Source organism: Diadema setosum, chromosome 14, assembly GCF_964275005.1.
Source record: "Diadema setosum chromosome 14, eeDiaSeto1, whole genome shotgun sequence".
Lineage (NCBI taxonomy): Eukaryota > Metazoa > Echinodermata > Echinoidea > Diadematoida > Diadematidae > Diadema > Diadema setosum.
In genome coordinates, this window is record NC_092698.1 from 37,241,422 (window position 1) to 37,262,248 (window position 20,827).

Sequence of the window (20,827 nt, forward strand, 5' to 3'; positions counted from 1 at the left end):
CAGACGAAAAAAACAACAACCAGGAAGATAATCCCCTTGACTTGTCAACGTCATGTGTTTTTAAGATGTTTTCTTCCCGTTGTGGAAGGGGAAATTGATCAGGCACTTCCCACCTTTCTTTTTTTTTTTTTTTAAATTACGCCATACACTTCAGTTTGTTTCGAAGGTCAATGGCTACTAACGAGCGTCACGTGATCAATAGAATAATGAAAGTGATTAAATACAAGGCTCATTGTATTGATAATATTTGACAATCAAAAGAGCTGTATCACGTGGGATGAAGACAAAAAATTCATATTCCTCAAAAGTGATTTTTAAACAATCTATTTGATATCATTGAATAATGGACACATCACCGATCACCCCATTCTATGCCTGCCTATAATGATGCCTGTTGAAACCTTTTTTGAAATGACATCCAAACAACTCAACTTCCACAATCGCTTGTAAACGAAGCATTTGCTTTCACATGACGACATCTAAAGCCTTGTATTTATGAGACTTCAATTTCAGTTTTCAGTTTCTGTTTAATTCTACATGCCCACATGTATACATATACACAGAATACAATAGATTAACACCAAATTAACAATGAAAATGAAATCAGAGACTTCTATAATCTTACTCGTAACATGATAATTATAGACGTACAATTACATAAAAGGAAATTACATTCTTGTGAAAAACAATATTTACATAACCATTATTTCGAGGTACAAGACAGTGGAAGAGACCGTCATCCATAAGAAATGTGCTTGACTGGGATGACATCCTCGGGTTACGTAAAAAAAAAAAAATCACAGTTCTTAATTGGAACTGAAAGAGGAACGGCAGAAAGAAAAAAAGAAATACTTAACCTATGGTTTTACAATGTGCATTAAATTGAACGAGAAGAATACGAAGGACAGAGAAGGGAATATACCTGAAATAGAGATTGAAGCTATCATCTAACCGTATACAAAAAGAATTGTTACCTGTGGGAATTCCATGTATAGTGTCTTCGAGCGTGAATAATCAAATAGGCAACGACAGAGGAGATATTATTGAAATAGGGGCATATGCAGTAAATCAACTAGTGGGATTATCATTCAAATGGTACTTGGTAAAAATAAAAAAGATTGATTTTTTGTTTGTTTGTTTTTTGTAACATGATTTAAAACTGCGAAGAGAGACATTGCGTCTATAGGACCTCAGACAATGAGTTCCATCCCCATGTCATATATAAAAAAATACAGATGTTATATAGGATAGCAACTCTTTCTGGAATGGCAACTTCCAATAGCAACAGCCAATCAGGAAGCTGGATTCTTGTCGTTGCCGTGACAATCGTTATTCCAGCAAGAGTTGCTATCATAATTTTTTTTTTTTTTAATGAAATATGACCCAGGCTTTATAGGGTAATGTGGTAATTGGTCGCTTTGTACCTGGGGGATGGGGTGGTTTTATATTGAACACTGTTTGAGCATCTTTTCCAATAAGCTCCTCTGCAGAGAGCTTCAGTGTACATAACGATGAAATCATGCAATCATCCGTTTTGTTTGCTGCGTTGTTGTCTGTAGAACATCGTTTGAGTAGTGAACTGAATGTGGTAACACGGTTAAAAGGAGCTGCTTTTAATGTTGAACAATAAATGGATACCTTTATAAACGTTAGAATTAATTGGGTCAATGATCATAAGTGCAATGTCAGGAGCAGTGGGGCCTTGTGTGTGGTTCTATCATTTATGAATGAATCAATTGCCATGTAGCAGGAGTTGTACCGCTTGCACATTAAGTGAAAATAATATCAAAGGGAAATGTACCAGAGTTTAGGTACTCGAGATTTGAGCTAAGGTATCAATCCAAATGTTGCATGTAAATTAATGTTTCGCTGTGTTTTTTTTTTTCACTTCATTCGCTTCGATTTGAGATTATGATAACGTACAGTATTTTGCCCCTTTCTGACATCTTTTATCTTTGGCATATTTTACCTCTAACATATTACACCAAATCAGAGATTGACACTTCAAGTGAATAATTCGTGTCTACCAACTTACATTGTAGACACACGCACCGATGCACCTCAACGTATACATCCCGTGTATACGATGTGCACTGCACTTCCCGTTGCACCATGATAGGCCGCTATTACGTAATGTCACTCATTGTAAATGGATTCTGAATTTAGAATAGATGACCAACAGCTAGTCAACCACACAAGCAAGTACTTCACTATCAATGAATTTAAAAGTCAATTTTTTTTCAATAAGGCAAATCAGATTTGTGCTAATTTCAGTTTAATTCACCTTAATTCAAGAAGCTTAACTAAAAATTTTCATACGTTTGAACTATTTTTAAGTTCCCTCAATGATTTTCCATTTTCCGTTGTAGGAGTTACCGAAACATGGTTGCACACCAATTCCCCGGAACTATTTGGCATTGAAAATTATAATTTTATTCGTAATGACAGAAAGCATGGCATAGGAGGTGGGGTTGCCATGTACGTTAATAATCAAATTAAATTCAAAATTCGAACCGATTTGTGTGTTCAGGGAGCAGCATTTATTGAAATCTTAAATGATAATGAGAAAGATATTATAGTTGGTACCATTTACCGTCCTCCACAAAATGACGTTCAATCTTTTTTTTTTTGACAACTTCGACCAATGTGCTAACGAAATTCTTGGAGAAAGAAAATCCATTTTTTTTTTTTTGATGGGAGATTACAATATAGATTTATTACAACCCACCCATTTCCATGACATATTACTTTCCAACTCACTGCATCCCCACATCAATAAACCTACCAGAATAAACAACACCACCCATAGTAAAACATTAATAGATAATATACTGTCTGATGCTATAACTGAAACCTGTATGAACGGTATTCTTTATTCAGATATATCTGATCATTTATCGATTTTTATGATTAATGATAAATCTGTAACAACTCCAATACGCCGCCAACCCAAACAATATTTGAAAATGTATCGAAATGAAACGCCACAAAATATTGATTCATTGAATCAAGATTTATTCGAAGAACAATGGAATGACGTCTTTGAACTCCAAGATGTTAATTATTCCTACGAAATTTTCTTACAAAAACTATTAGATTATTATGATAAACATATTCCTTTAACTCCCAAAACAAATGGAAGGAAAATAGCTCGGCAACCGTGGATTACTCAAGGTCTTATACATTCCATTTTTGCTTGAAACCGTCTTTATAAAATATCTCTGAGGAAACCTACTCCTGAAAACGTGAAAATGTATAAAATATATAGAAACAAATTAACTACCTTGATTCGAGTTTCACGTAAATCATATATTTTAAATCAACTCGAATCTAATAAGGATGATAAAAGTGCTCTTTGGCGGATTGTCAATGAAATACTCAAAAAGAAACCTACGGAATGTCCTGATAGCATTACTCATAATGATAATGTTATTACCAATCCTGACCAAATTGCAAATATTTTTAATAATTTCTTTGTCAATGTAGATCCTTCTTTAGCAGCATCTATTCCCATAAATGATATCAAAAATCATAAAGATTACTTACCTGAAAGTAATCAAAATTCTTTGTTTTATTGATATTGTTCGATCTCTGAAATGTAGTAAATCCTGTGGGCCTGATAACTTAAGGAGAATTTCTTGAAAAAAAATAATTTACCCCTTAGCAGCCCCTCTCACCCATATATTCAATTTATCCCTACTTAACGGTAAGTTTCCAGACTCTTTCAAAATCGCCAAAGTTATCCCCATTTATAAGAGAGAAGAGCCATCAATGGTGAACAATATTATTATAGACCCATCTCATTGTTACCTGCAATATCAAAAATTTTAGAAAAAGTAGTTTATAAGCGTCTCTCCTCGTTCATGATTGAAAATGAAATATTAAATGTGAATCAGTTTGGTTTTAGGAAAGGATTTTCTACCGATTATGCTATAATCAAATCTGTTGATGAAATTATTGATGCACTTATTAAAAATGAGCACATTATTGGAGTCTTTATGGATCTTAGTAAAGCATTTGACACTATTGATCATGACATTTTACTTGAAAAATTACATAATTATGGCGTGAGAGGGATTACTTTGTCGTGGTTTAGAAGTTATTTAAGTCATCGAAAACAATATGTTGCATTTAAATCCAGTCACTCATCATATTTGAACGTGTCATGTGGTGTCCCTCAGAGATCTATCCTCGGGCCCCTACTTTTTTTGATTTATATTAATGATATTATCAATTCCTCTCCTCGTTTAAACTTCATCTTATTTGCAGATGACACCAACGTTTTTTTATTCCCACAAGGATATTGTAACACTGCTTGATACATTAAATATGGAATTAAGTAACATTTCGAAATGGTTTAGAAGTAATAAGCTTTCATTGAATATTGATAAAACATGTTTTATACATTTCCATACGCTTCAATCCCAACCCACCCTTCCTCAAAGTATTTCTATTGATGATATAAACATTGCTGAGAAACATTCAACCAAGTTCCTAGGAGTGACCCTAGATAGCAATCTAACTTGGAATACTCATGTCCAGAATATTATAACAGCAATATCCAAAGCAACTGGTGTTTTAAGGAGAATAAAATATTTAATTAATGATCAAACTTTAATGATGTTATACAACACCTTATTTCTACCATATGTAATGTACTGCAATATTGTATGGGGCAACTGTAGCAAAACCAAATTGAACACAATTTTTCTTCTCCAGAAAAAGGCTTTTCGTATATGCTCACATTCAAATTTTTTGGCTCACACTGATCCCATATTTTATCGCCTAAAAACTCTAAAGGCCCATGATATACATTTATACCTAACTGCCATATTTATGTATAAACACATTCGAAATTTATTACCATTTTTCCATAATGCCCTAGTAACCAATGACCATATTCACCCATACCCTACCCGTCGTTCCCATGATTTTCATTTAAGTAATCCAAAGCTTTTACTTGCTCAAAAGTCGATTAGACATCACGGTCCGGATACATGGAACACTCTTCCTGAGGAGTTGAAACAGTGTACCTCCTTGTTTTCATTCAAAGCAAACTTAAAGAAGCATATTTTACTGCAGTATACTTCAAATACGAGTTAAGCACGAATAATTTATATGACTCATGTTGGTCTCCCGATAGCAACATCGTATGTCGTTCACTCTTCCAGCAAACCAATTTTATTATTCTAAATTCCAGCCTATCTGCCCCTGTGCACTTTCAAGCACCTGCACGCACATTCACCACCATCACACATCAGAGTTTATTTTCCCCTGCTATCTTCGCAGCAGAATTTGTATTGTTACGAATTTGATACGTCCCTACCTTTTCCTCGGGCCGGCCATCTTTTCAAGCAATGCTTACAATGGCGGCCCTCTGCATTATCGCTTCTTAAATGTAATATTGCTATTGTAATCCCTGCTGCATAGACATGCATACTGTAATATTATATCATTAATTTCCTTTTATATCGTTGTTTATGCAAGTCAAACGACTCTGTTTCAAATATACTTTGTAGGTTTCCCATCTTCATGATTATGTAATTTATGTATATATTGATTTGCAGAAAATAAAGTATCTATCAAACAAACACATCGGGTGATGTTCGTTAATATTCCGAAGATTCCTTAATCCGTTGCTCTTTGTAGATATGCGCACATTGGTAGTCACGTGTCATGCGAATCTTTTAAGTGCCAATGGAGAGAGAAAAGATGAAAGAAAGGAAACAAAAATAAAGCTCGGGGTAAAATGAAAAAGGAAGCAAAACCAACGTGAGAACTATACACAAGATGGTTTTGTTTTTGTTTTTAGGTCATTGATATAGCTGAACCTCTCTATACAGAAAACCGAGCTAGGTTGCCAAGGTGTAGGCCTACTTACGAATAGGGATGTGAAACCAAATCTTGTAAGTGTTATTGCTCATCGAGGGTATTTTAAACCAAGGAGGTACTTTACCTTTTTGTTTTAAACGACAAAGAGCCTGGTTTTAATGCGAGTCGCAAATCAGTAATGACATCTTTAGGTTTGTTTATAAAAATCATGTTAAATAAAAAAACTTTCTTGTGCATCATAAGAAGGTATGCATCCATGCATGAATGTATGTATGTGCGTCGTATGTGTGTGCGTGTGTGCGTGTGTGTGTGTGTGTGTGTGTGTGCGTTCACATCTGGTTGTCTTTGCCTGTATGTAGGTAGGCCTATAGGGCTTTCCCCCACGGCTCCTTATTATTATATAAGCACGTGAAATCTTCCCATCGGTTCATTTCCCACTGCGGTGCTGATCTGCTCGGAGCCAGTGACCAGTGTCTGGACAAGGTAAGTGAATTCACTTTGTTGGACAGTCTCTTCCTTCTATCTCAGCCAAACTAAGACTGTAATGATTATAGCATCGCGCTAGTGATAAAGAATTGAACAAGAAGTTGTGGTTTAGTTCGAAATTATTTCTAATTTGTATTGTTTGTTTTCTCTTTACCCAGTTACACTGCATTTAGTTGAACCATTGATCTTGTTAAAGATCCTGGTCGCACTCAGAATGATTTTAGTCAGGTCGTTTATCATTTTCTTTATTACTCGAAAATCGACTCAGCCAGTGAAGTAAAACACCGGTTATGTAGATCAGTTTGTCTGTTGCTGACGAACATATGTAAACTGATGGAACCCCATTTTCTTTGCTCATATTTCATTTATGACAGAAACTGTGTTACAATCTGTTCCTGTTAGCTCTTTTACAAAGATTTCCTCAGGCATCTAATCTCATTTCAAATTTGTATTTTGTCTGTACTGTCCTGCCTACCAAATATTGTTTTATACTACCTGTAGTTATCGGATGATCAAATCGTAGATGGATAAATTTTGGAGATACATACGGTATCTGTTTGCGAGTGATTCGAATATTACAAGCTCAGTAGCTCACATTTTCCATCGCTCTTTAGGCCTAAACACTGTTGTCTTCATTGCAAAGTAAGCTCTCTCTGTCTCTCTTGCATTATCTGTTATATTCATTCGTATTTATTTAATTGTATTATATTCTATGACTTGTACTTCTTACAAATTGTTAAACGATATAATTTGTCAAAATGTGTATTATGTATAATTATTTTTTGTTGGATGGATATAAAATAATGTTTTGTTATGATACGATTTAGAGCATAAAACCTTTATTTCTTTCAACGTTTACAATATATACCAGAAGAAATGCAACATATTTCACACTTATACACAATAGAGGAATGACATAGGTCATCATAACAAAACGGTAACAAATCAGATTAATACAACAATAAGAAAAGAGAATTTAAGTAATTTAAAAGAAAAAAGGTGTACCTTAAAAGCCTCGGGGGCATGCAGGGATGGGATCACCTGAATGTAAAGAGTTGGAATACAGAAGAATGAAAGAAATTGATTCAGTGGAATTGAACTGAATGGAACTGAATAATATTGTCGGTAGCACTGATGGTCGAGGGGGGAGAGCTAGAGAGCAGAAGTCAAGTGTCTCACTTGGGGTGGCTCTCACTATCCTTTACCTGGGTCAGCTTGGCTCTCGCTGTCTGTGCTGGCTCGACTGGTTTCGCGTAACGACCCTCTGTGGGGATAGCTCCTCTCGCATTCACTACAAAGGGTGGCCGTTTGACACAAGCAAACCAAAGAAGTTTTGATTATTACCTATAAAATCCACTCTCTGTAGGGCTCACACCTGTGAATAAAATGGAATGTCCCAGACCCCTTCACAAAATCGTACCAAAGATGCCAAAATAAATGAAGAAAAAAAATAATTAAAAATCAATAATGCAGTTTGACGAAAAACTGAATAATAGCTGCAGATATTGAGTATGAATTCCTCTACAAACTGCATTTTGGTTGGAAGATGAAAACTTTTCTCATGGAATTTGAAGGGACTATTATCTCACTGGGTGCATGTACAAAAAATAGGTCATTTTTTTTTTTTTTTTTTTTAAGTGAAAAGAACTCGTAGTCTGGCTTTGCGGACCCTCGGACAGAGTTTGAGCTGAAAAAAAAAACCCGCCTTGGAAATTTGATGGATGAAAGGGTATATATAGCTCACTTATCCAGGTTAATGAAGATGAAACATCTCATATCTCCCAGCTATTTTACAGAATTTTTTGTATTTTGAATTTTAACACACGTGTCTATGGGGAATTATTTGCCCGTGTGAGCTCTATATTCCTACCAGTTACTAGTATTGGCATAAGAGGCGCTAACACTCCTCTCTTCATGCTTTTACAGGATTCAGCGTATTCTGTCATCATGATGAACCTGCGCGTTGTAATTCTCTCTGTCTGTCTCGTGGGGGCTCTCGCCTCTCTGAACGAGGAATGGCAGGAGTGGAAGGTCAGGCACGGCAAGCAGTACGAGGACGATGTCGAGGAAGCGATGAGGAGGTCAATCTGGCAGCGAAATCGCCACTTCATCCAGAGGCACAACGCTCGTTTCGAGTTGGGCGAGTCTACTTACCGATTGGGGATGAACAAGTTTGGAGACTTGGTGAGCTCGACAAACCCAAAGCACCATACACAAGCTTGAGAATGGTTAAAAGATGACATGTCATAATATGCAGAATCGTTTGATATCATGATAACTTAGGTTTGTTTTGTATAATATCTTTATTATAAATATACTGTGTAGGCCTATATAATGCTTTGTGAAATCATTTGTAATTCAGCCTCGGGCCGCAGTGAACGATTCTGTTCGACGAAGTAATAAAGATATCATTAATAATAACTTCCAAATCAGGTAAGGAATTCGACGTCCGGTCCATGGTACTTTAATGTGCTGGTTGGCATTTGTGGACTTACTTGCTTAATGTTGCACACCAATAAATTCAAACAGTGGATAGTAATTTGAAAAGTCAGAATAGATATGTGATTCACATATCATTATCATCTATTTCATATTCAGTGCTGTGAAAACTCATGTCCATAGTAAGATACTCACAATCCATATAAATTTTGGCTCTTCACGTCCTGTGATAACGGAAAACGAAACATATCGAATTCGATGATAGAAGAGAATTTGTGAACCATCTTAAACAGATAAAGTTGTATTTAAATAACAAAAAAAAAAACCTGCAAATTGTTTTTAAACCAGTAACTAATTTATGAGGTTTGAGATACTGTTTCAATTCTTCTTCTGTGTATCTCTCCTTAAGAGCTTTGAAATTTTGGGGGAAATCGTCATTCATTTAATATACTCTTCATTAGCCGCATTCGTTTTTAACATATTATTTTCCTCACGCATTCAAATTTCTTTTCGGTGTTTCATCAGCATTTCTGCGGGTACAAACTTGTATGTGTCACTTTTGAAATCTACCCACTAAAGAAGAACACAATATTCTGGAAATTATACAAAATATTCAATGTCTTGTGTTTAAATTTGTCTCGATAATCATGTCTCACCTCACTGGTTAAATCAACTTGTTTCATTACAGCCCTAAAATGTATTTTTTTTTTTTCACTCAAACTCAGCTCAGGGGTCCTCACAGAAAGTCATTTTACTGCTAAGAAAAAAAAAAAATGTACTTGTTTCTGAATCTTCGCCGAAACAAAAATAAAGTATCTAACTTCCAGACTGACGGTGTAATTTGTCAAGGAATACACCAGCATCAAACACAGCTATTCATATTAATCATGCTGTTGTTGATGCATTCTCTTTTAGTCAGGTTCCCCGATTTATTTCAGTACCTGTATAGAAGACAAAATGAGTAGGTTTGGGACAACCCATTCTACTTGCAGGTCTGCCACCTATAAAACTTTTCTAAAGTTTTTCTTAGGGACGTCTTAGTATTTCGAGAGAGATTCTTTTGAAGGAAAAAAAAAATACAATAACCAACAGCTCACGAATAATATATGTGAATCACAAGGCTGCTTGAAGAGAAACAAACAAACAAACAAACAGACAAACAAAAACATTTGTATTAGCCTTTTTTCTTGATCTCGGTAATTACTATGTAGGCCTACATGAATATCGCTATACTGGATACATATTATTCTAGAGAAGTATTGTTGATTACAATCAGACTTTAACAGATTCTCCACGAATTTGTGTACTGTTGCCTTCTCTCTCATGCATAGCTATGCGTTTGTATCTGATGGGGTATTATCACAGGAGAACCGCGAGTTTGTAGCCAGGATGAATGGTTTCCAAAGGACACGAAAGACCGCAAAAAATACGAACGCCACGATCTCCATGGACCCCACCAGCGATCTTCCCTATGCCGTTGATTGGAGAACCAAGGGATACGTCACAAGGGTCAAAGATCAGGTAATCTTTAACCTCATTGCGTCTTTTACTGGCAAGCTTTTTTTCGGCACTATGAACTGATGTTTCTTCGTCGTTTTGATTTTAATGTATTTCCATACCATTCCCGCAAAAATGATAATGACAAAATCATACACGATATTGACAGAAGCTATGCACGAGTTACAGGGGAAAAAAACATACATAGAAGTATTAAAAGATGAAATATGAAAAGAAGCGGTGTTGTCAGCTTTATTATTGGTAAGCCTTGGTCTCTCGCATACAATAATATCCTGCGCGATGTTTCCACGTAGGGGCAATGCGGGTCCTGCTGGGCTTTCAGCGCTGTTGGCTCCCTGGAGGGACAGAACTTCGCCAAAACTGGAAAGCTGGTTAGCCTCAGCGAGCAGAACCTAGTGGACTGCTCCGACGACGAGGGCAACTTCGGCTGCTATGGCGGTTTGATGGAGCAAGCATTTCAGTACGTTATCGATAACGATGGAATCGATACTGAAGAATGTTACGAGTATGAAGGAGAGGTGAGTCAGGGATACCGGTACACGTCACGAGACGTACAACTCGTGGTCTGTATGATTCATGGGTGTCGGTCTAGTGGGATGATCCCAGGGATACATTTAAAAGATACCAATATACAGTTGTTACTAAAAATCAAGGCACATTAAACCAAATCAAATCAAATCAAATCAAATCAAATCAAATCAAATCAAAGAATAGGCCTTTATGAAATTCAGCAGAAACACGCGAATGCCATGAAAACGCAATCTGGAAGTTGACAGTATAGTGTGTGTGTGTGTGTGTGTGTGTGTGTGTGTGAGCGTGTTTGGGCATACATTATGTTCGCTAACTATATGGTTTTCATGTTTTCATTCAATTCGTATTTCATTCAATGCCTTCCTTTCTTCAATGCCAGAAGCGCTTTGTTTATCTGTTTATTAGTTTTCATATTATTTCCCAAGCATCCAATTTCATGTTGACTTCTGCTGACGTGAAAAGGTCTACAAATCACTGATTCTGTAACTATTCAATCAAAAAGTGTCATCTTTTTTTCTGCACAATCTATAAGCTCCATCCTTCAACATAACTCTTGGATATATTTTGTGACACACGCAGATGGCTAATGTTGATTCTTTTACCAGTACGTTTTTATACATGGGCTACTGCGTGATCGTAAACCGGTGGAATTAAATACAACGGACATAACTGTCCACGGAAAGAACTGCCTAACTCAAACGGCCCGTCCTACACATTATTAACTTCACATGAGACCAAAAATAAGGCAAAAATAATCGTCGTTATTTTGTATGTCACTGCATTACACGCAATACATGTTTCTGGAATGATGTTTAATATTGCTTCATAGTATAAACACTTTCACTGTTTCACCTACAAAAAACAACAACAACACACAAATAAAGGATGGATATTGCCGCTTCAGACAAGACTGCGTTGGAGCAACCTGCAGTGACTACACAGTGGTCTCGCCTCCCAGAGAGAGAGCCCTGCAGAAAGCCGTAGCTAACGTTGGACCCATTTCAGTGGCTATTGACGCCAGTAATCTATCCTTCCAACTTTACTCCTCTGGTAAGACCAATATTTCACTCTGATCCCCTGAAAACGTGATTTTTATATCTGACTGGAAGTAAATGTAGACAGGGCCGTCTCAAAAGGGGTGGGGGGACTCCTCCCCCCCCCCCCCCCACGCCTCCCACTTTTTTCCTCTTTTTTTTCCGAATACATAGGGTCTTGCCACTAGCCCCCCCCCCCACTTCACGTTATTTTTTTATTTATTTATTCATTTATTTATTTATTTATTTATTTTGCTTTTTAACCCGAAAGTGGCATTAGAAAATTGGAGGTAAGCCTTTTATTTTCCTTTGCTTGTCAGCCGATTAACCCCGGAATGGGCACCAGAAATAAGGATGTTATCCAAAATGTCTTTCCCCTCCATCCTAAAAATGAATCGACGTCCCTGTTCCCATAAACTGGGCCCCCTCACTTTCAAAAACGTAGCGCCGGCCTTGGTTAGATACAGTGGCAACAGCTGGAAAAACAAAAAACAGCCTGTTGGCTATTGCCATATTTAGAGTTGTGCATACAGTAATCAAATTGTGAGTGAGGGGATATCATTGTGATATCTGTGTAATTAATAATACTAAATAGAGGTATATTGCATAAATGGCCACAACAAAAGGAGCACTGAATATCTCTTCATTGTTCAATCATGAAACAGTTATTTGCAAGCACGAAACGCCCAATGCTCTGTCTTCTCTATACAGGTGTATATGATGAACCTAACTGCTCTACGCAGATTCTTGATCATGGAGTCTTGGCTGTTGGCTATGACAGTACTTTCTGGGGTGACGACTACTGGATCGTGAAGAACAGGTGAGACCTAGTCCCAGTGTTGTTTGTTTGTTTGTTTGTTTGTTTGTTCGTTTGTTTCTTTTCAATCTTTCCACAGTCTGGTTTCCAGACCCTTTGCCAAATGTGATACTCCCTTCCACAAAATGGCCCTCGACCTTTGCCGAAGGGCCTGCTATTTCTTTCGTCGTTAAAGAGTGTTAATATTCTGGGAAGAAAATCAGTACGAGCAGACGGTCCGGACGTCAGCCTAATCTTTCCACGACTTATTGCTGCTGATATCATAATCTAGACCATTAATATTTTGAACGTCAATTTGTAATTTCACTACATAGTTGACTGGCATTTTAATTTACATTATAGAATGAATGAGTTCACTCCACGAATTCACGATGTATCATTACGCCATTACGTCGATTTTGATTAAAGTTGCGTTTTGTGTCTTTCACACCTTGTGTATGGAAGATACGGATAGAGCATAATTCATATACCAACCATTTTTTTTTTTTTGGGGGGGGGGCACTCATCAATCCACAGTCAAAATATATCATCAGCAATACCGATTTTCTTCCGTATTTGAAATTCATTCTCACATGCTCTTGTTTCTGTTTATGTCGTATTCTAAGGCCTTGTGTTATTTTTTTTTCCTTTCCTGTTTCTCCTTTTTTGTCTAAACCAGGCTTACCACGGTGTTTATATTTTTTCTGCATGTTCTTTGAATATTATGCTTGTAATACTGTATGTATAATGCTTGTATTTTAGACTGTGCGGACCCCTCTGAAAGCCAGCCTTTGGCTGCCGAGGGTGTTCCACCCCATGAGTGGAAAATAAAAATTGAATTGAATTGAATTGAATTGAATTAAATTGAATTGAATTGAATTGTGTGCCTGGAATTGATTTACCTGAAAATGATTTTATTTTATCTCTCTTTTTCCCAAATGTTGCAAGTCATTATAGGCATTACAGAAATTTGGTAAATCAACCGTCAATTAAGGAGCATGTCATAATGTTCCGAAAAGGGGCATTTGACTTTTCACTGTAGTGTGTCCGCCCAATCGAAAATTTCCAACATACAGAAAGTGTCCCTTTCTTAAAGGTAGTTAACTCATCCACAATATCTTTATCATAAATACCATCCCAAACTGAGATTATCCCAAATCGCTTCTTTTCTCATTTTATTTTTGAAGTTATTGTTCAAGTGGGTTGACTTCACATTTTGCAATCTATTTCATGTTGAAATTACGATGGCGGAGTTCGGGCTGCAAACCCCTTTTCATTTTCGAAATGACGAATCTTCAGAATAACTAGCTGTTTATGTACAATGTACATACGTATTTGTATAAGTAAATAATTATATAAATAAATAAATGCTATATATAAATATATATATATGCCCCTCCCTAACCCGACGGAAGTACGTTACGCCACCACCCTATGAATAGAATTAACTCCCAATTTAAATTCCAGTTCGTGTCAAACATTGAAACGTAGACTAGCCTTTCACGAAGTGAGTCACTGTCAAAAGCGATTCCAGTAGAAGGTAAACGTGCTTGAACGATCTTATGTGGTTTAAGCCTTTTAACTCTCGTTTTCCCAGTAGGGAGCTTGCGACGCGAACGCTAAGACGACGCAGCCTCCCTGGTTGGACAATTGGGACAAGTGTCTCTAAATTTAACCCTAACCATACATTAAATTCTATACCTTAACGTTTGCATTTTTGGCGTAATTTGCGTCGTCTTAGCGTTCCCGTCGCAGATCTAAAGCCTGCTAGAATAGACGCACAGCGTTAGATACATTTATGTACATTCTAATGAAGCAGAATGTCAACATCGAAATGATACTGTTAACGTCTGTGCATTTTGTCTATACAGTTGGGGCACTGACTGGGGGATGGAGGGGTACATTTGGATGTCCAGAAACAAGAACAACCAGTGCGGTATCGCCACTGATGCCAGCTACCCTGTGATGGACACTTCAAAGAGTTCATAATGTTCTATCGGAGCATCGCGTTTACGTCTTAATGGTTTAGCTTACGGAAGCAGCAAGTGGAGATGGAAGAATTCTTACGTGTGCACTTCATCTCATTTAAACTTATGTGTAAAACAACACAACAAAAAATATGACAAACACGATGCAGTACTGAGAAACACTCCTGGGTAACCCACGCGGTATCAATTGCTTTTCCGAGATTTCCAAAACAAGTATGTAGAACAATGTCATTAATCAGGGTGTATTATGAGCAATATAAATTCGTCGATTAGTTCTAGACAACAACCAAAAGCGACTGAAATGGATATACCTGTATTGATAACCCTCACTCACTGAAAAATCATATCAAGATAAAAGTAACCAAGAGATGATAAGTACGTAAACTATATTGTATATTAAATGGGTATGCAGAATTTCTAAAATATATATCATAACATTAGCGTATCAAAAACAGGCAAGCTTGAACAAGACGTGAGTCTGGGTGCAAATCGTTCAAGCTTTAACGGGCAATTTTCCAATACATTATACAGTGTATGTACCACAATATGAGGCGCATTTTTGAATTTTTGATTTCGGAAATGTTTTGATATGAACAAAGAGTATAGTCATTTGTAATTATACAAATGATATTATGCATTTTTTCTTTCAAATCATGAAGACAAAGAACACAAGGTGGTTTTGTTTTCTTCGTCTTGTATCCAACGACTCCAAGTCTCCTACGCAAGCAGTAAAGGATTTCAGCTATGATCGTGTGCCACAAGCAATAACCATACGTCATTAAATGTCAGACAGTGTTTTAGTTCGGTATGCGTGATGTATAGAGTCTCTCTGTAAATAATTCTTTCTTGATCGAAGCGCAATGATTGGATTAACATGCTTTGCATGTTGTATACTCGGGATTCACCTTTTTCTGTCCAATGCATGATTTTACTCCACGTTCGGTCTTAACATGTCTGAATAATAGTAAGGGTTAAGATGTCGATATTGGTGATCACTTGGTAGTAAGCACCATTCAAAGAAATTTCTTTTGGAATACCAAATAGAAAGTCTTACGGAAGAAGACCAAATTAAACCTGTTCATCGGATTATTGTTTGTTTGTTTGTTTGTTTGGAGGGGGGGGGGACAGCAAGGGATAAGATAAAATTTCATTTTCGCATCAAATTGACAGTTGTAAGTGTCGTTTATACCTCGTCATGACTCGTGATTGCTGTTTGGAACGATTACAGTTCATTATTCCAAAGTGTGTCTGTCATTCCAAAGGCTTCTAATTCCCCCCAAAAGAGAAGGTTTATCGTTCCGAAGGTTATTCTTTAATTAGAAAGTGGTCAAGAAAAAGAAAGTTCGCTAGCCGAAAGTTTGTTAATTAGACAACGAAATAAGGTTCGTAATTCTGAAAGTTCGTGAGTGTGCTTTTTTTTTTTCTGGGATAAAAGAACTTTCGGAATAACGCCACAATATGAATGTTCTGATTAACGAACCATGTTTTATTGTCGGATTAACGATTGTATCTAGGCATACTTACAGAATTTGTGTGTTTGGGAATAACGAATCTTCGAAAAAAAAAACACTAAACTTATTACATTTTTAGATAAGCAAAACCTTCGGAATAACGAACTTCACCAGTTAAGAACAGACTTGATACCATTCCGTAACGAGTCAGTTGATGGTGGGTGATTGTGAACGACACGAGAAGGCATGAAGTGAAAATGAGGCGTATTATCATAATCGGCTTTTAATTAAGAAGGATTAGATGCATGTCTTTAGTATATCTCGATACACTACTCCACACCACTGCATAATCAGGAAAATACTGCAGTATAGGTATGAACGATGTGTGCGTGCGTGTGTGTTTATGTGGGTGTGTGTTGTGGGTTTTTTTTGTGTGTGTAAGAAAATACCAGTGACAATAGGTGTGAGTCAGACGTATATAGCTCTCAAAATTTGCTGTTTTCATTAAAGCTTTTTTTTTTCAAGGAACAACGTCAATACGTCTATCCTTTAAACAAATCCTTTTTTTTTTTTTTACAAACACAATAAACATAAGACGCTTCGCACGTTCAGAATGAGACTAGTATGAATTTGAATAAGTGACACTGATAAATATATATATATATATATATATATATATATATATATATATAGCGAAGAATCAAGAAATAAACTAGTAATGCATTATTTCGCCAATAAGAATGAGTTTATTGAACAACTCAAATTTTCGGTGGCCTCCACCTTCTTCAGGAGTCTCGACGCGGAATGTCAATACCAAAACATAATGACATTCCGCGTCGAGACTCCTGAAGAAGGTGGAGGCCACCGAAAATTTGAGTTGTTCAATAAACTCATTCTTATTGGCGAAATAATGCATTACTAGTTTATTTCTTGATTCTTCGCTATATTGGAGCCAATACGTGAATTCGCAACATGTTTGGACCTAGACTATATATATATATATATATATATATAGGCATACCTGTGTTTTGGTGCCCTGTCTACCGGCGGTTTCACGCTGTCGCGACCTTCAGGCAGACTGAAGATCGCGACAGCGTGAAATCGCCGGTAGCAGACTAGGCACCAAAACAAAGGTACGCCTTTATGCTCTGCTTTACAGCATTGAGCACTTTTCAATCCTCAACAAATTATATATTCCCGACGGATATATACCCAACGGATATATATATATGTATGTATATATAATGTAACACCCGTGTTTCGTTGCAAGCGCGACAGCTAACAGCTAACAGCTAACAGCGCACTTGCTCTCCTACGTGTATAGTCGTAGCCTGCTTTTGGGTAAAGGGATGCAGGGGGCGTTCATTCAACAACAAAAAAAAGGGGTGACGATGCAAGAACAGGTCCCTGACCTTGCGAGATATGACACCTGTATAGAGAGCAGGGGGAGAACACATCTGGCTTGATCAACGCAGTTCTGCAAAGTCTTTATTTACATTTATTTATCTATTTATTTTATTTATTTATTCACGTTTTCTTTAAAAATACAGGGTAAGTCTCATTCAAGCCAGAGGCCTGCTTTTCAAGAGAGCCCTGTAATTGTACAGATACATTTTGCATATTATGATAAAATTATACAGGGAAATAGAAGATAATGCAACAAATGACAATTCAAAATACAAAAGATTAAGGAAATAGACATAGTCAAAACCTTACATATACACACAAGCGCATACTCATGCGCGCATGCACATCATACACACACGCAGACACACAGACACGCAGACGCACACACACACACACACGCGCGCGCGCATACGGACACAGACACATCTGTCTTTAGAAGATCCATAATAACAAATAATGTGTTTCATTAAAATGTTACAATATACACTATGGCCAAATAAACTTAATAAAACATTGATCTAATCTGCCTTTTGAATATTGACAGTGATGGACACGTTTGTACAGTACTTGGTAGATTGTTGTATAAAGAGCATGCTATGTACGAAAAGGAGCGTTTCTTATCGTCAGTACGCGGGTGCGGAATGAATAGTGGACTATTGAGGGCGTGTCTGGTATGATCAAAGAGATTTTTCTGGGGAAAATCTCTTTGGGTATGATACAACACAGGGCGTCTTTCATCTAAAGGGTTTAAGTACGGAGGGGCTAAATCGCTCGAGATTTTAAAAACTGTAACACAATACTGGTATTTTAATCTCCCATCTACAGACTGCCATTTCAATGAGTTTAGTAAAACAGCTTTTGGAGTAGTATAATCAGTCTTCAGAATTAGTCTTGCTTATTTGTTTTGAAACCTTTGTAACTTTAATATATTACCTTTCGTGCAATTCCCCCATACCACTGCACAGTAATCTATGTGAGATAAGATCAGGGAATAATATAACTATATCAACATATATTTCGGTAAGAATTATCGAATCCTCCTTATACATGATATAGCTCGAGAGATTTTGCTTATGATTTGGGAAATATGTGGTGACCAGTTAAGGTTTTCGTCAAAATATACACCTAAGTATTTTAGACCAGACACACGCTCTAAATATTGACCTTGGTAATAAATACTAAGTTGACATTTATTAATGCGTTTCTTTGATCCAAACAGCATCAATTTAGTCTTATTAACATTAACTTGTATTTTGTTTATATTAAACCAATTACACATCAAATCAAAATTATTCTGTAATGTGATTTGAACAGCATTTGCATTTTTCCCTTTCACAAAAATGGCCGTATCATCTGCGTATAAAGATACTTTTGTTTGATTATAATCAATGTTGCACAAGTCATTTATATTCAAACAAAACAGAAGCGGTCCAAGTATTGACCCTTGTGGTACGCCTGATTTAACTTTGAGAAAACTGCTCAGTGCTCCATCATGAAATACACATTGAGTTCTGTCGGTCAGGTATGATGTAAACCATTCTAGCTCCATATCCTGAATACCATAGAAAGACAATTTCTGTAATAAAAAGGAATGAGATATAATATCGAAGGCTTTTTTCAGATCTAGAAAAATTGCCCCTGTGACGTAGCCAGCATCCATATTGTCTAAGATAAAGTCACTAATGTCTGTCAGACATGTTGAGGTTGAATGCTTAGGCCGAAAACCGGACTGCCGTTCAGATAATAAAGAATTGTCGATTAAATATTTGTAAATTTGTTCATGAATAGCTTTCTCTAATATTTTCGATATTAATGGTAACAGCGAGATTGGTCGAAAATTTGAAAGTTCTGATGATGTCCGATTTTTGGAATTGGTATTATTTTAGCAACTTTAAAGTCACTGGGAAATTTTCCTGATGAAAGCGATCGATTAAAAAGGACAGTCAGTGGGCCAGCAATGTAAGGTGCGGCAATCTTGAGTAGTTTAGGATGCAAATCATTTAGGCCACCGGCCTTTGAACAATCAATACAAGTCAATTCCTTTTCAACAAACTGTACACTGATATCAGTAAATTTAAAATATTTACAGTTGGTTGCAATGTATGCATATCATTAATACCAAAATTATCATTATTATACATATTCATACCAACATTATTAAAAATTTTATTTAATTCATCAGCTATTCCATCTTTATCATGACAATGTTTTCCATCAATAATGACTTTCTGATCAGAAGCTGATGAGGTTTTATTTGGTAATAATTTTTTCATCAGTTACCATGTTCTACCCATATCATTTGTCTGTTCAAATTGTTCTTTATAATAATTATTTCCTTCGAAGTTTTTTGTTTAACTTATTTGCCTTGTTCCTAAAGTATATAAATCTCTCCCAATATAAAACATTTCTCGTTTGAAGGAATTTCTTTTTATTATAATTTCTTTCTCTTGCTAGATGTAAATAATCGTCGTTAATCCACGGAGAGCCATTCTGTCTCTTTCGTACCGTGCTGAAGGGAGCATGTTTGTTACTTAGTGTAACAAAGTTCGATTTGAACTTGCCCCACATTTCGTCAACGTCCTGCGACTTTGAAAAAAGCAATCCCAATCGATTGCTGCCAAATCTTGTAAGAAGAGGCTCTTGTCAAAACGTTTGAAAGAGCGAAAGGTAGAGATTTTGGGCGTGTACTTTGGAATGGACGCTTTTATAGTTACATACACAAGAGACTGATCACTAAATGCCACTAACTGAACTCCAGAATTCAAAGAACCCATGAATCCGTGGCTAGGATAAGATCTATTAAGGATGACAAGCTCGACTTGTATGAACTCTCTCCCATCGATGAACTTGTCACTTCACCACCCCCTCCGCACACCTGGAAATCGATGGTGAGAAGTGCCGTGGAAGAGCATCGCACAGACATCACCAGGAAGGCAGTCGGCGCAAAGCCATCATTGCACCTACTGTCCACCGTCCTGGGTCATGAACACAAACTCCTGCCCTCCATCATTCCCTCACAACATCTCCGACCAGCAATACCCATCAAAGCCCAACTGCTCAGCGGGGTATACCCAACCAACTCTCGCCTTCACACCATAAGAGGCAGAACAAGCCCAGGATGCCTTTGTGGCTGCACTGATGAAACAGTGACCCACCTGGTGGGCGAATGCTCACTGTACAAATCCCTCAGAGACAACTTCCTCACCAAGTGGCCAAAGCAATGGAAAACACACCTCACCAAAACTGCAACACCACCCGAATGCTTTACCAGACTCACTCTTCTTGGATCTTGCTGCAACTCCACTATCTCCCTCTCTGACTGGAACCCCCCCCCCCCCTCTGTTT

The 20,827-nt window shown here is 37.0% G+C and overlaps 1 protein-coding gene across 1 annotated transcript; it reads left to right on the forward strand.

Moving 5' to 3' along the window:
- Positions 1 to 6,280: 6,280 nt before the first annotated feature.
- Positions 6,281 to 15,086, forward strand: LOC140238085 (cathepsin L-like peptidase). Its single transcript, XM_072318011.1, has 7 exons — positions 6,281 to 6,315; positions 8,245 to 8,502; positions 10,123 to 10,278; positions 10,569 to 10,793; positions 11,691 to 11,856; positions 12,552 to 12,660; positions 14,508 to 15,086. Exons 2-7 carry the CDS (start codon positions 8,266 to 8,268, stop codon positions 14,623 to 14,625), a joined length of 1,011 nt encoding a protein of 336 aa, XP_072174112.1. The 5' UTR covers positions 6,281 to 6,315; positions 8,245 to 8,265; the 3' UTR covers positions 14,626 to 15,086.
- Positions 15,087 to 20,827: the final 5,741 nt, after the last annotated feature.

Coding starts and splice junctions, on each gene's coding strand:
- LOC140238085 (XM_072318011.1), top strand. CDS start 8,266: ATGATGAACCTGCGCGTTGTAATTCTCTCTGTCTGTCTCGTGGGGGCT. Junction 10,279..10,568: donor TCACAAGGGTCAAAGATCAG/GTAATCTTTAAC, acceptor GTTTCCACGTAG/GGGCAATGCGGGTCCTGCTG. Junction 10,794..11,690: donor GTTACGAGTATGAAGGAGAG/GTGAGTCAGGGA, acceptor ACACAAATAAAG/GATGGATATTGCCGCTTCAG.